Below are 16,531 nucleotides of genomic sequence, written 5' to 3' on the forward strand. Positions count from 1 at the left end.
CAGCAGTGAGGTGGATTTCTTGCTTAAGTGTTACTGGATACTCAAATGTTGTTCAAAGAATGGCTGGCTTGCAGTAACGGCGAAAGGGTTTGGTGTGACTTTTGTGTTTGTAAGGCACCTGAGATTGGTAACTCGAAGGACAACGAAAGTGCTGCTTTACTGAGCATTGAGCTTATTTTAACTAACGATTCATGGCCTACTAATATAAACAGACATCTCAATAGAAAATGTATCTTCTGTATAATCTATTATATGACTATCATAAGTATCTAATTTGCTTTAGTGCTAATTACAATTATGAGTAGGAAGGAGTCTGTGTATTTATTTCATGGAGGAGACTTTCTTATGCAAGACCTTCACACAGTGAGAATCAATATCATACAAGTTTGTTAGAGATCTTACATAAACTTTTAAAAAAATGTTAATAATACTTTTGAGTTTAAAAAGAAGGATTGCCTTGCATCCAAAATCTATCTTCTGGCAAAAATTAGGTTAGAGAGAAATGCTTGAGAAAGCATTTAATATCCTACCTAACTTTATAGTGTTACATACTGGTCATGTATTTCTGACTGCTTTCAATTATCATTTTCTTTTCTGAATCACAGTGCTTCACTTAGAATAATTTCCTTTGTTGTAGTATAGTACCTAGCTCAGTTAAATGCCAGCGCAATTTTTAGTGATTTGGTTGCTTTTGAAAGGTAGCCACCCTACTTTCCTCTGAATCCTCAATTTAAAAGAAGGGATTGATGGTGGTGTGGCTTACTCATTGCATCACCTGATGAAAGGACAGCTGATATGGGGGTTTCTGGGGTTGTTTAGTCTGGAGAAGAGGAGGCTGAGGGGAGACCTTATTGCTGTCTGCAACTACCTGAAAGGAGGTTGTAGCAAGGTGGGAGTCAGTCTCTTCTTCCTAGTAACAAGGGATAGGACGAGAGGAAACGGCCTCAAGCTGCGCCAGGGGAAGTTTAGGTTGAATATGAGGAAAAACTTCTTCACCGAAAGGGTAGTCAGGCATTGGAACAGGCTGCCCAGGAAAGTGGTTGAGTCCCCATCCCTGGAGGTATTTAAAAGAAGGGTAGACGTGGTGCTCGAGGACGTGGTTTAGTGGTGGACTTGGCAATGCTAGGTTAACGGTTGGACTCGATGATCTTAAGGGTCTTTTCCAACCTTAATGATTCTATGATATGTCAGGGAGATAACTCCACAGTCCCTCTTCCTTAAAAAGTATGCAGTCTAGATATGATAGAGCAGTGGAGGTCTTCGGAGTAGTTTGTAGGTAGACTTTTAGTCTTGTAGGTAGATACTTAAACCATGAGAATTAAGTGTGGGGTGAGGGGTGAAGTGCAGGTGTGGGACCGTGACAGCTTCTGCCAGGTCTGATCCAGTTGGAGTACTTCATGTAAGTAAGCCTCCATTCCTGCTGTCTAAGCATCCATGAGGAGAGGCCAGGAAAAGTCCTTGAGCCTCTTGAGATAACCACTGGGATGGAAATTTTGCTGTAGATCTTTTCCTTTATTATATGTAATGTCTCTTCTTTTCGTGCTCTGTCATTTCTGCCTTTACTCTGTGCATCTCAGTAATGGCTGTCATACTTTTTGCTTACCAAAAAATGACTTTACTGAGAGATAGTGGAGAGACAGTAGGGCTCGGCAAGAAGTTGAAGTTCATGTCAGCAATAGAGATATTAAGTAGAATTTTCTATTGTTTCTTTACTTCTATTATCCAGAAAAATATCTTACCCTCTACAATATTTATTTCTTGTTGAATATTAGAAGTTTCTGCGAAAGAAAAATATGCTGAACATTGTGGATGGTGTGCAATAATTATAATACCCTCTTTTTCCTGTTATTTTTTAACGGTTAAAGCTGCAAATTGAAAAATAAAGCAGTTCCTTTATTAATCTTCACCCTTTTACCCTTGCTTGAAGAGCGTAATTTTGCTGCATGAAGTTGCTATTTATTGTGTTCAGTCATTCAGAGTGTTGTTGTATTCTTGTCATTCTTGCCTATAGTGTTCTACTTAATAGATAGTGATTTAGCAGTCAGTCGTTCAGACATGTTAAATTAGCCCAGAGATAAAATTGGATAATGTCCATAGCTGACTTTTTTTTTATAACTTTGGAAGGGGAAGGAAAATCAGTAGCATGTATTAATAATAACCTGTTGAAATTCTCTTGTAAACAAGAAGCGCGTCTTCACCTCAAGACTTGTTCCAAAATTGTGTGATGGTTTAAAAATTGCCTGGTAGTTGCCTACTAGGAAAATTGTTTACTACATTGGTAGAGGTGTTAGAGGTGTTAGCTTCACTGGGTGTTCTAATGTTGGTGTTGAGAGCACTGTCCTGATCAGGAGTGAACTACATTTTCCTTGCATATCCATATGTGGAACACTGTTTCCTTACTGCTTCGCATCAGATGTGTTTATTTTTGATAACCATTATTTTTGACATTTCCATGAAGTAGGCAATTTTATTTTGAAAGAAATTGGGTTGTTAATTTATAAAAGAAATACAATAGAATTGAAAAAAATATGTGAGAGTTGGTAGAAGTATTTGAAAGTAAAGCTTTATTGCTGTACATCAAATCATTATTTAAGATACTAAAATGTAACATCTTTGTCCAGAAGCAATTATTGTAACAGACCTCTTTCTGAGCTTTAATGATGAAGCCTGTAAGGTACAGCAGTTACTGAGCCTTGCCGCCACTGCTATGGTTGAATACGTATGTGCTTTTTGAAAGGGAGATCTCCTCTTGTCCTTAAATACACATCTAAAAAGAGTACGTATGGCACCCTTAACCACATTGCATAAAATAAAATATCTACCCTATTTACATATGACAAAAGACAGGGTTTCATGCTGCACAGCAGATGCTTCTACAGAAATTCAGGGTCCTTGTGTGCCCATTGCTTGGAAGGGTCATCGTAACCACTCTCCTGTTAATACTTCAGTGTTTCAGGGCAGAGATGCTAAGGTAAGCTGATGAGTTGATCGCACCATATGTTGCGAAAGGCTGAGGAGGCTTCTCTTGTGCTGAAAGAGCAAAGCATAGGTTTGGGTTCAACAGACCAAAGTGAAAAAATGTGGCTGTATAGTGTAACAAGGGGAAAGCTTGTGTGCTCCTGGTGGGGTTACTGCCGCTGGCTCCTCTCAGGGAAACCTACTAAGAGATAATTATGTTCTGCGCCAGCTGTTTCTGAATGTCCCTCAAGGTTTTAACCCCTGGGGAGACTGAATTATGTGCTGGATGAAGATCACAAATCCATAACTAATTCTCAGCAGAATCCACACAATTGATAAACTGGGAAGTCAGAATTAATGTGGATTATGAAGGGATTTCCAAGCAAATTGTTTTCTCTGCTGCCTTGCTTCAAGTTTCTCCCAGCACTCACATGCAATCCACTCGAAAAAGTTTTCTGAGTCCAGCCATCATTTGGCTTCAAATTACTTAACCTCCCTCAAAATATCTTGTACTGTAATTCTACATCTTGGACTGTTGTCACAGAAATCTTGAGACAGGTCATATGAAGAGACTGTGGGATAGTTTGGACCTTCTTTATGGTAACATGATTATCCCAGAGTTTTATATTCTCTTGTGATCACCTATTTTTCAATAATAAAACCCTTTACTCAAAGTGGCTTTTAGAAAGTGAGGTTTTATAAATTGTAGTTTATTTGTGTGGAAAGAAATTTCTTCATTACCTTGTTTTGACCAGCAAATATCTTTATTCACATAAACATATATGCATTTTTTTCCTTGTCCGAAAATTTGCTATACTGTACTTGGCTACACCGCAAGATGCATCAGATGTACAAGTTGATTTCTAATACATAAATAAATAAAAATTCATCATAAATATGTCTGAGGAGAAAAAAATGAATTGAAGGGAGCCATTATTAGAAAGACAGAACAATGAAGGTGACTTTGCTATTTTGGCTACTACACCTGGGATAATCCCTTTCTGTGTTACGCAGGATCCCAGTGTAATTCCAAGCAAATAGGCCTTGAACATCCACATATTGAAATCACTAAATAGGTTTCTATATTTAAGTTGGAACAATATTGCTTCTAATTAAAAACTCTCTTCCTAGAGCACTCAGTGCTCAAAAAGTCAGGTTAATGTAACCTGACTTGAGCTGGCAGTTGGAAGGAGAGTAAAATCCTCTTTCTTCTAGCTTTGTAACAATTACTCTGAACATAAAAGTTCCTAATGTTAAATTGTTTGTCATTGTTGTGGGCACACATTAAGCAATTGGGGTCTTTCCGCTTCTTGGTTTTAAGATGAAATCTGAAACTCTTTACATGCTAAAGACCAGTTAAGCCTCAGTTATCTGTAGGAGTGTATTCCAGTTTTTTGATTACTCATGCTGTTGATACCCATCTGGGTATAAGTCAGCTGAGTCCATAAGACTGTGGTGCTGCAAAAATATAATTATTGTTGGGAGGGGAGGGGGCGGGGAGGGAAGGGAAGGGGGGTATTTTTGCCGCAGATTGCCTGTGCAGCATATTTGCAGTACGGCAGGTACACGGCGATCCAGCCGTGGTTCCCACGGCATGCTGAGCCACCGTTATATACACCTCACACAGAGCAAAGGCAGCGTTTCTGCGGCAGCATCCCCACCGCTCTGGGAGGAGGCGTCGCTGGGGGCAGGGAGCTGCCTGCGAGCCAGCCTGGATCCAGCAGCATGCCCGGCTGATGGCCTCCCTCCCTGACCCCAGAGCGCCTGGCAGGCAGGGCAGGAGGCATGCAAGCAGCTCTGTGCAAACCGGAGTGGGTCTGACCACGCTGATGTCTCTGGCTTGATGCTGGTCATGCCAGACGCAGGTCACCTGGGCACCATCGCTCTACGATCCTGCTGTGCGAGTTCTCCCGTTACTGTGTGTGATGGAAAATGCGTTGTGCTGCTTCGTTCCTTTGACGTCACTGAAAAAACAGGGATGCTTCGTGTGCTGAGATGACTTATACTATGCGCTCAATAACAGTATTATCTAAATTAATTCAGTGGGAGCAACAATGCATTTTCCAACACTTTCTTTCTTCTTAACTTTCAGGTTTTCCGAAAAAAGGCAGTGGAGCTTGGAGAGAAATTGCTACCTGCTTTCAACACTCCCACTGGGATACCTTGGGCATTGCTTAATATTAAGAGGTAAAACAACTGCTTTTTGGTGACTAGCGCATATAAAAAAGTTATGTTGAAACCATCTTCATCACAGAACTATTAGAATTTCTGCACAGCTTTTGTCTTTCCAGCTAGGTAAAAGTTGACATAAGGTCCTTGGTTCTACAGTTTAAATTAGGAAATTTAAGTAGATAATATGTTGTACACACAAGAATGCATATGGAAATACATTTATGCACCGCAGAACTGACTGCTTTTTTGTCAGTTAGTATGTTGCTCATCACTTTTCCTGAGGTCCTCCATTGCTTTTAGTATTGTTATACGTAGAGTAAGGCCCAAAGGACATGTGCTACTCTGAAAGGGTAAAGCTTCCAGCCACTTCATACTCATATTTTTACCTGTTCTCAAACTTAGTATCAGCATGTCCTTCAGTAGCATATCAAGAAATGAGTAATATCTGCTACAAGTGACTCTCTGTTCTGCAAAACCACCAAGGAGTGCTTTTGCTTTAGAATCATAGAATGCTTTGGGATGGAAGGGACCTTTAAAGACCATCTAGTCCACCCCCCCCTGCCATTGGCAGGGACATCTACAACTAGATCAGGTTGCTCAGAGCCCCATCCAGCCTGGCCATGAATGTTTCCAAGGATGGGGCATCCACCACCTCTCTGGGCAGCCCATTCCAGTGTTTCACCACCCTTTGGCCAGTTGTGCTTTGAAGACAGCTGCGTGTTGCTGTAGGAAATGCATGCTCTCCTGAAGTCCCTCTGGCCTCCAGTGTCTGACTCCAGACAGATGTCAGCAATTCCTTGGTCTGCCTCAGGCCTGCTAGCAGTGATACTGTGCTGGTAAAGAAAATGTTTTCTTTGCACTGCCTGGGGAAGAATATTGAGAGTTACACCTGTGGGGTATATTTGTATATTCATAAGGACACATCAGCCTTCTTCATACTGCAGATAAACCCCAGCACCACCCGCCACAAGGAAGTGAATCAAGGAGAATTTCACATGTGCATGTGTTGGTGTCATGTTGTATTTTTTTGCGTGATTCCGTCCTTGACAGTCAGCATCTTCCACTGTTCTCTGCTTGGTCTGTGTTTATGGGTACACCTTTTTCGCAGAGTGGGACGTACGTTGGCATCCTTGCTTGGTTGGCTGTGTTTGCTTCAGGCTTTCCAATAAGCTGCTCAGAGGCAGTCCTGCAGAAACCCCCGGTATGTCAGTTCAGCCAGGCTTATCTTCCACCTTCCTTTCAAACAGAAGTGAGGTGAGAGGCAAAAAGCACGTCTGTGTGCAGGAGCAGGAGGGAGTTAGTGCCTCCTGAGCTTTCTCGCCATTGAAGGGGCTGATTAACTGCTGCCTGGTGATGATCCCTGGACTTTGACTGGTTATTTACATGCCTGCTAATGATTTCTTCTCAAGAGACCGTAATGAGTTCTGCACAAGTTCAATAGCACAACAGCTTGAGGTTTGTTGGTTATTTGTTTTTAAGCTGTTACAAAAACTTCCGAGTATGAAACCCTAGCATACGTTTGTAATTGCAACACAACAGTGCCTTATTCTACATAGTATATGTAAACATATTTAAGGTATTACGGCTAAAAATTTGTCTTATATGCAACCCTTATTTAAATCCCTGCTTATCTACTAAATATATGAATGTTTTTTGCAAATAGTTCAAATTCTGTGGTAGGTCTTTATGACCTTATTCCAAGCTTCTCACAACTGCTGTGGTGCACTGCAAATGTCAGCCACAAACACTACAAGGCGGTGATACAAAAGGGATTCATTTCTTATCTTGCACCAAAGTGCAAGGAAATGCTAAGCCACTGAAGCCTGCATATATTACAGATCTAATACTCCTCATTTCTGATTAGTATTTTATTTTATTTTATTTTGATTTATGCTTCAAATTGGAGAACACTCACAATAGATTGTGGGTGTCAGTGGTTATTTTTAAATGACTATTTTTGGATTAACAGATGAGCTGGATATTTGCTTCACTATGCAAATGTTCTTCACAAAATAGTTTGTCTTCTCTGCTCGTCCTGTATCATCACAGCTAGACTTGCTCTCTTCTTGGGTGCCTCTGTGTGTAAACATATATATGTGCTTTTGTCTGAGTGTATCCTTACATACCAAGGGCATCCACCTGAAGTCTTGTACTCTTTTCTCCATTCTTTTCTTCATCCTGCTTCTTTCCTCACGACTTAATGACCATGGGACACTTACTGTCTATTTGTGGAACCCTAATTATCAAATATATTAAAAAGTTCACTGTACTATTCCTCAGCTAAAATTATTAGCCAATTCTTGACTGTGTTTGTAAAATTTCCTTTTGTCTCTGAAGTACATTTTAAGTAATTAGATCGGTAGTTTGTACCGGGATTTCCTTTTCTTTCTTTCTAAATGTTTCAGTTGCATTTCCGTGTTTCTGATGTTCTTGATATTGGTCTGGATCTTCAGGATCTGTTTTTCACTTCTGCTTCTACTGCCAAATTAGAAGTTCCTTTTACAGCTCACTTGCTTATTTGAGTAACCAACGTTGTATAACACTTGTTGACTATTCTGACTGAAAACGCTCGTACAAAGAGGGGCTGCAGAAGGAGAAGGTGTATAAAGTGGTGTTGGCTTGACAGATAGGTTTGAGTCTTCTTTTGGGGATAAGGAGCACAAGCTGGCAAGGCCGCTTTTATTTATTTACTTACTTATTTATTTTCCTCCCTCGCCCAAGTCCTTTGTTTAGATATTTCATCTTCAGGATTTCTGAAACAGCAACTATAACAGCTTCTTAAAACACCACTAGTTCATGGCTTTTCTTCTCAGTGAGCCATGACAATCTGGCTTCTTCATGCTAAAATTTTCATTTCCCTTTCTCTCTAAAAACTTCAAGTAATTTATGACTGAGCAATCAGATTGCTTGTGTATTTCTGTAATATGCCTCTGATTTATAGAAATAAAAATATCTGAAATTATAACTCTCTTAGTGAGTTAAGTAATCTTAACACATATCTAGCTTGCATCATGTTCACGGGATCAAGTAACCTTCTTAATGTATCTATTTATTTTTACCCCTGTAACTATTAAAAAGGAAGCTCTATGGGGCTTGTGTTTATGGGATGACGCCCAGCTGTGAAATACAGAGAACCCAGATTGTTGTTAGTCTGTTGGATCAGTCAGGAATAAACTTCTGAGTATAAGATCCTGTATGGTATTTTTTCTCTTTCGGATGAAAATTGTCTCTTTATGTCACTTTTTCCCCCTTTGAAAGCAGACTTGTATCTTTTTGTTAGTCACTATTAGTTCCAATAACACCACATTACTACTTGCTAATAAGCAACCAAGAAGCATTCTTATATGAAAGAATATATTTTCCATAAAATGTTTGCTTTCTATACATTGGCCAGTTGAATAGCTGTTTTAAGGTTATTTATTATCCCTTTTGTGCTACTATGTAGCAATACTGGTAGACATTAAGGTTCCTGGCTTTTTATGAAGAATCCACGTATAATATAACCTTTAAGTGCATCTGAAACTTTGAAAAATAGTTATGCTTTACATTAATAAAGAAGTTTTTGACTGGGCTAAATAATATTTTTATTTCTGGAAACATAACAAACTGGAAATGTTTTTTTTGGACATGCAGCCTGTTTGCAAATGTTGTGGCTAAGGGGGATACTGTGCTTGTTCCCCTGGCTCAGTGACAAAAGTAAATAATGTAAATAAAGTAAATTGATGCATATAGGGACCATGGGAAGTGCTGTATAGAAGGAAAAGCTATGAGGTATGGGTGAAGTGGGTCAGAGCAGGGAAGCTTAACAGAAGTCAGAAAGGACAAGTTTGAAATAAATTTGATTAATTTGTATTAAAATCAAACCACAGGGAGTGATAAGATTTACTCAACATAAACATAAAATGTTCACTGTGTCTGATGTCAGCCTAGGATTTTTGCCTTTTACACTTTAGCATTGATTATATGTAAATGGTGGACCTGAGTTGAATTCAACATTACATATTTTACGAAGTGAGATAGCAGAGGCCCTGCTAAATTGTTTGAACAAAGTAGTTACTCATTTGTAGGTAACTGAAGATGGAAGTGACAAAACTGCAATATTTATGCTATTGGGATGTTGTCAGCATGATTTTAAAGCAAGGTTCTCTTTTGATTTTTTTTTTTAATTATTATTGTTGTTTTTTAAATGATCACATTTTGTACAGAATATTTAAGTTATGCCACAGGCCTTTCTAGGCCTCAAAGCTTTCAAGGTTTGAACAAAAGTTTCTTGGAGCTACTGAGCCCTCGGAGCCACTGTGTAGATTCAGAACAAGAAGCTACACCCACAGCACAGCTTCAAAACCAATCTTTTTTCTCTCATGTTGTTTGAAAAAAAGCAAATAACAAGGAAAAATACACCCGTAGTTTTTTATTTTGAATGCTTTAAGTTTTATTAGCAGCTAAGATTCCTGTTCCATGACAGTAGTGGCAAGCAGGATGGCTCTCCCCCACCAGTCTGGCTTGCCCAACAGAGCCTGGCTGCTTTGGAGGGGGATTTTATGCTAAAATGCCACGGTGTCTGCCAGGGTGACACAGGCACAGGTGTTGCTCTCTTCTGGGGCACATGCTCTGGTATTTCAGAGTACTGGCAGTATTTTAGGTTGCAGGCATTTAAAGGAGCTTATCCCTCAGTACCTTCCGCCTAGGAGGAAATGTGGCTGATAAACCAACCACCAAGGCATGAAATATTGGTCTTTAGACAACAGAACTTGCTTGAAAATATTTTAAAGTTTCAAAGTAATTCCCAAATTCAAAACATGTTTAAGGTCTCATGTGCCTAAATCACTTGAGGAGTAGATGGCCTTCAAAATGTCTTTAGTGTGCTACCTCATTAGAAAAACGCTATTATTCCTAAGAAAAAATTTTGGTGTGTAACAAAACGGTTGTCTTTGAGTGCTGGGACTTCTTCCAAAACATCATAATCAATGCACTTAAGAGTATATTCCTTTATAGTTTGTAAAGGAATCTTAATGCATTGAGAAAGTTTGAAAATACCAAGAAGAAAGGATCCAAACACGTAAATTCAGTAATCCTTTTTGGACAGCTTAATTCTTCCACTTACACTATCAGAAACGCCTGGAATGTGATTGTTGCATTATTTTGCAAAATTTTCCTAAGCATCAAATTGTGTGATATTGTTCTTCAACAGAATTAGTGGTTCATGCTTTCACTTGTCCTAGTGACTCAACAAGCACTTTCTTGCAGAGATTCAATCAGGATGGTTAATTTAAATTTTCTGGTTTGCACTATTAACTCTAGTGTCTAAATTAAATTAAAAAAAAAAAAAAGAATAAAGGGTTAAATAAAGCTTATTCTTCAAATTTTACCATCTTCAGCAAAAATAAACTTGTTTTCAAAGGGGTTTTAAAGAGGAAAAACTTACATTGTCTGCACAGTTTGTCATTGTAGGACCATGCAGAAGTCGTGTTTAGATGGAATCTTTAATTTTATCCCTTCTGTCTAACCTGGGCATGATTTTAGAGGAAGAAATCAAAACTATCTAAGAAACAAAAGCTAAAAGTAGTCTAGTTTGCACGCTTAGTAAAGCCTTTGTGTGTGTGGTTTTGGCAAATGCTCCACTGACGTAATAAAGCGAAGTGGTAATAGTAACAAAAAGGATTTGGATATTGAGCTGAACACTGAGATTTCCCCTGGAGCAAAACAGACCAATTGAAACCAGACTTTTTCCTTCAGGCGTTTGGATCACAGTGTGGATTTGTATTAGCACTGGATGCAAAGAGATAAATCCTAGCTGAACTTTACCTATCTAAAAATTATTTGTCTGGTGTTAAGCGTATGTTTTGGCATAGAATGATTTGCCTTCTAGAGATACTGATCTCTCTCCATTGACTAAAGAAGACCTTAGGCAAATAATTGAAAAAAATAACTTTTTGAGTTGAAGAAATTAATTCCGTCCTAATTTATAAGTAACAAGTGACAAGGATGTTTTCAGCAAACGGTACATTTTTTCGGCACTGCCATTTCAGGTGCTGGTTAACCCACTGGTTCACTGCATGATTCATAAAAAAGTTTACATTTCTTGAGTCAGTACTGGATGCAAAATAAACTTGAAAAATGATTTTGTGTTGGGGCATTTTGATATCACCGTATTATATGTCATCTGATTAGCAATTTCATTGTTTTAGAACATGTTAGAACACCACAGTAAGCAAATTGCTTGCCATGTCTTTACTTCATCTGACGTGAATAGCCAGTTCTGCATTGCATGACTAGTGCTTTATATTCAATAAGGATCAAATGAACTATTGTAAAATTATATTTCATTTAAAAAAAAGAACAGCTTTCTTTTTTCCTCTGAGTTTCCATAAATAATTCTTCCATGGCCACACATAAAATTAAAAAATTGGTCTAAGAGTGTTACTAAAATTTAGATTTTCTGATTGTAGGTATCAGTACACATCAGTGTGGTTTTCAGGATAGATACTTTTGACCTGAGGTGGTGTCTGATTTGCCATTGAACAATGCAAAAAATCTTGTTATAAAAATATCAGAAAAATTCCATGAGATAGTTCAAGGAACATATCTGTTTGGTGGGAAAAAAAAAAAAAAAAAGAAACAGAACCAAGAATAATAATGTTTTGGTAATAGTGCATAACGTTAAGCTGTATTATTCAAACAGCAGCTTCAATTCAATATTGTAATGCTGAATTTGTGTGGGAGGCTGCCCTCTGGCAATAACACAGGAAAGATTTGGGACCTATTATAGCTATTGCAAAATATCTTTGTCAGTTCAAGTGCTTTCTTTGTAGCGAAAGGGAAGAGATTCTAGTCCCAAATTCTAAGTTTAAACACTAACTCTTTCCCTACGGTTTATTAGTGCACTGTAAAATGAGTGAAAATACTTAAAAATGCATAGTTATCATACTACTTATCTGTGTAAAACCCTATGTGATTCCTCAGCATAAAATCTATGATTGCAAACACTTTGTAGATCTCTATGGTGCTAACAATAGCTAGCATTCTTTTATAAAACAAAACAAGCCTTTTGACAAACAGTCCCACAGAAGCCAGCTGGTTACAGGAAGGTCTTGGTCTTCGCTTCATGGGTTTTGCACCCCTCCACAGCAGACACTGTCTTCAGGGTATCAAAATCTTCCCCAGCTATCATAAATTTTTGTCTTGCTGGCTTAAAAAAAAATGGAAAATGGCTTTTTTTGTGTGTTATTTACAAAGAAGATATGGAAGTTTTCTGTGCTGGGAAGGGGGAAGGGATTTGAGTCAGGATAAGCAGGTTGCACTATTTTGTGTTTTGCCCTAGAAGAAATTGGGAGTAGGAAGTTCACGCAGGCCACCTATGGCATGTACCAATAGGTGACATGTACCAAACAGGTACTTCAAACTTTCTACTAGTCTGGTTGTAAATTAACCCGGCCCTGGCTGAAACACAGTGACATAGGGTGGAGAGTGACGAGCGTGAGAAAGTTGCATCAGATCCTCGGTTCGCTTCCTGATAGTTAAAACTGCTCTTGCTCCCCAAAGAAATCTGCCTGCAAGGTTTTGAAATTGCATTTATTGAAAATACGATTTTATAAATTAGTATGTAGATGTTGGTGTTGCTTGTGCTCTTGCTTTAGCTGCATGACTGCTGCTATCACCTTGATATTGGCCGATAATTAGGAGGTATTTGTCCGACGTACTTTCCCGCTGCCTAGGACATGCAAGGGAACCCTTCGCATTGAGCTGCCAAACATATTTGAGAGTTGGAGTTGTACATAAAGATGTGCAGGGTGAGACTCAGTTCAAGATGAGACACATTTGTATGTTTTACCAGCACAGCAGGAACTGGCTCCCGTTACGGTCATTAGGGAGCCAGGCACTGCAAAGTAGCAGTTGTCTTACCCTGAAATAAATGCCTAGTGCCTGGCCCACCGAGCTGCCCTTCCTTGACCGTATTGACTGTGCTGGGAACTCCAACACCTGAATGTAGGCACATTAATCTTTGCACTGGTTAAAGATCATTTCCCTTTCAATTGCTTGTATCGTGTAGATCCTAATTTTGATCTATGTCCAGTAAATGGTAATCTTATAATAGACAAAATGTGACTGTTGGAAGAGGCTTCCTTCAGAGGGAAGGGAATCAATTCGTACAGACTTCAGGTTTCATTAAATAAATAAAATGAGCACAGGCACTTCTCAGTCACTTCCACCACAATTCAAGTCACCTCAGGGAAACACTTCATCTAAAAATAATAGTTGCGTTAGGATTGTTTCTCCTAAGAATTTTCTACATGAGAAACTGTGAAGACACTTATGAATTATTCACTTTATGTATGTGATACGATGTATGTACATTTGCAGGATTTTGCCTGCAAAATCCATGACTCCATATTTCATTAGGGAACTCTTTAAATGGCCGTGAGAAGGGGAGAGGGGGCATTTATCAAGTGTTTTGCTTGTGTATTTTAGCTCAGATTGCTTTAATACTTCTACCTGGATAAATTCTAAACCGGAGCATGTCATTCTTAAAAATAGTAATTTCAAAATGGAAAGGTGGTTGTTGGTTTTATTCCTACTCTAGTTTAAGCATCTTTATGATGTGGTGGATAATAAGGATTGAGATCTACCAAGCACTATACTTAGACTGTCTGACTAAATTGTTGGTGATAATATGCATAAGGGTATGATACCTGTTCAGCATTACAAGACTGGAGGAACAAGATTTTTTACCTAGCATCAAAAGTAAGGACTATTTTAGATTGTAAAATAAGCACTAGTTTAAATAAGTGACTAATGTTTGTAGTTACTCTGTGTTCTTATTGTCCTAAAATAACGCATGTGAAGAAGAGTTGCTAACTACATTTGTTCAGAAATCATTACTGAGAACAGATTCTACTGTCCTCTTCACAGAAGACAACTTTTTTTTTCTCACTAAAAAGACATTTTTTCTCTTCAGTACTTCTCTAAGTACATTAAGCTTTTAATATATCTTTCATTATAGATATGCGCACACACACACATATATGCACATGTAGGTGTGTGTCTGTCTGTGTGTGTATATATATGTGTGTAAATCTTTATTCATGATTGTATGGTTTCTCATTGCTACTGATACGAGAGGATCTCTCCTTAACCTCCTCCAAACGATAACCTCCCAGCTGGACAGCTGAAACCCGATCTGTAACTGTTGCAGTTCCGATATCACAACGTATATATATATCACAAATATTTCACTCATCTGAATTTTAAACTTCTCTTTATAGTACTTCATAATCCTATTAATACTGTGAAACTTGAATTTTGTGGTTTTCAGTTTCATTATACCAGTGCTGACAAGTGTTTTTTATGCCATTTTTATAAGCATGTTTAATTTTGAACTGACTAGTCATAACTGCCTATGACATCTTTTGTTCTTCTGAAATTCATGACATATCCGTTTTCACGGACACGTCAGGTATTCTTTCAGTGCACTTTTCCATTTAATCTTTTATAGTGACCTTAAAATAACAAATCACCATAAAATAGGTTATATTTTTCTCTATAAATCAGTCTGTTATATCAGAATAAGAACATTCAAGCAGACTGATGTTTAGCTTTAGTTTGTTTTTGTTTTTCTTTTTAACATAAACTAAAGTTTATTATTTGTTAATTGTTCAGTTAGGTTTAGCATTTGGAGAGATTTGCAGAGTTTTCTTTCTTTTCAGGAATCTTAAAATGATGGAAGGATTATTGGCTTCCTTTCTTGCAGAATTGCTGACCATTAGTTGGATTTTCTCAGGTTTCTGACCAGCGTCATACATCCAGCTGGATACAGAACACATCCTTGTTTTTAAATAATAATCTCAGCATTAAATGCAAATACCTGAAGTACTGTACTGGTTACTTTCAGTTGCCTCAGTGTTAGTCAATGTAAGGGCACAGGTTTTGGTTGGAAAGCAGCTACGTTGTTTCTCCTAGTGTCTCTTCAGTGTCCAGACCTTATTTGAATCCATAATCTAAGTTGCAAGTTTTTATTACAAGCTTCTGAGATCATCCAATGCCTTTTATTAGTACTTTTTCTGTAAATCAAGAAGTACTGCAATCCATCTTTGATCCTGTTCTAATTTATGTATTTTCTAACCCTGCTACTTCTCTTCCATGCTTGCTCCCCCCTTCTAATCCATTTTTATTTTGGAGGAGGAGCACACCAGTGGTGATTTTCAGCTCTGATGGACGTTTTTTCTGCTGAACTGTGATTCTGCCCTTGCCTCCACATTTTCCATAAGAGGAGTCTGAATCCTGGATGCATCATGTTTTCCAGATCTATGGGTTGTTCCTCTGAGTCTTTTTTCAGATGCTTCAGTTTCATACCTTGCGAAAATTGAAGTTTGGGAACTGTACTGGGTGTTGTCCCACATATGTCTTCTGAGACTTCCGAGCTGATTGTTTTTCAGCCCCTCCCTCCTGTGTTTGAGGTTGTCTAGTTGATCTCCTTCTCTGCCTCTCTGCAGTACCCAAAATGGGACACATGCTAGAGTTGCTGCCTTGAGGTAAGATGCTTCATGGAAGAGTTGATCCATAAATCCTACTTCTCCTAGTGTATTATCATGTAATACACTGTTCCTTAAGGTCTTGAATCTATTAAAGTACTTGCATATTCTGGAAGGTGTGATAATCAAGCTATTCTTAGGCGTATTTTAGTATATGTTCGGGGGAGTATATATTTATACACACATATAGATGTTTTATAAAGATAGATATATATAACATTTATATTTTTATATGTATATATAACATTTAGCAGTGTAAGGCAAATTGGGCTTTTTTAGGGAATTCTGGGAGAAAGGACAAATTAAAAAAAAAGTTGCACTTGCCTTTGCTGCTAAAGGCTACATATTCTTTAAAAATCTCTTTTCCTATCTCCAGTTTCTCTCAAATACAGAATTACATGGTTTTTACCATCCCCTGGAAGACTTTAGAAACATTTTCAAAGAAAACCAAACAAACCCAAAACATATTCAGTCTTCCCTTTCTGATACCTAAGCTGACCAAGTGAAAACTTCTATTAGATCAGAATAAAATAGGTTACCGCTGTTTGGAAGCCATGACGTCATAATTCTCATATTTCTACACTCGTTCTTATCTTTTACAAAGGAAGAGATCCAAGGGGAGAAAAGAAATAATTTTTACGCAGCAGTGAGGTTGGAGAAATAAAACATCTTTCGGGCATAAATGGAAAATATAAAAAGGCGCATCCATTTTACTTGGTTTTCCTTTCCTCACAAGAGAACCCTTGAATAATCCTTCCTGTTTTGTAAAAGCAGCTTTTGATGCTAATACTGATACGGACACAGGAAGATGTATGCTGCTTGAATGCTGCATTAATTATCTTTGCAGTATTTATAACGGAACACTCTTGATC

The 16,531-nt window shown here is 38.1% G+C and overlaps 1 protein-coding gene across 1 annotated transcript in view; it reads left to right on the plus strand.

Moving 5' to 3' along the window:
- The window catches only part of MAN1A1 (mannosidase alpha class 1A member 1), a gene marked incomplete at its 5' end in the record, with an annotated part of 152,515 nt that overhangs the window by 81,926 nt on the left and 54,058 nt on the right, over positions 1-16,531 (plus strand). The window contains one exon of the mRNA XM_082305357.1: positions 5,051-5,145. Within this exon, the coding sequence (XP_082161483.1) occupies positions 5,051-5,145 (95 nt within the window). The remainder of the gene's footprint in view (positions 1-5,050; positions 5,146-16,531) is intronic.

This window comes from Platalea leucorodia (assembly GCF_965183815.1).
Source record: "Platalea leucorodia genome assembly, chromosome: 3".
In the NCBI taxonomy this organism is placed as follows: domain Eukaryota; kingdom Metazoa; phylum Chordata; class Aves; order Pelecaniformes; family Threskiornithidae; genus Platalea; species Platalea leucorodia.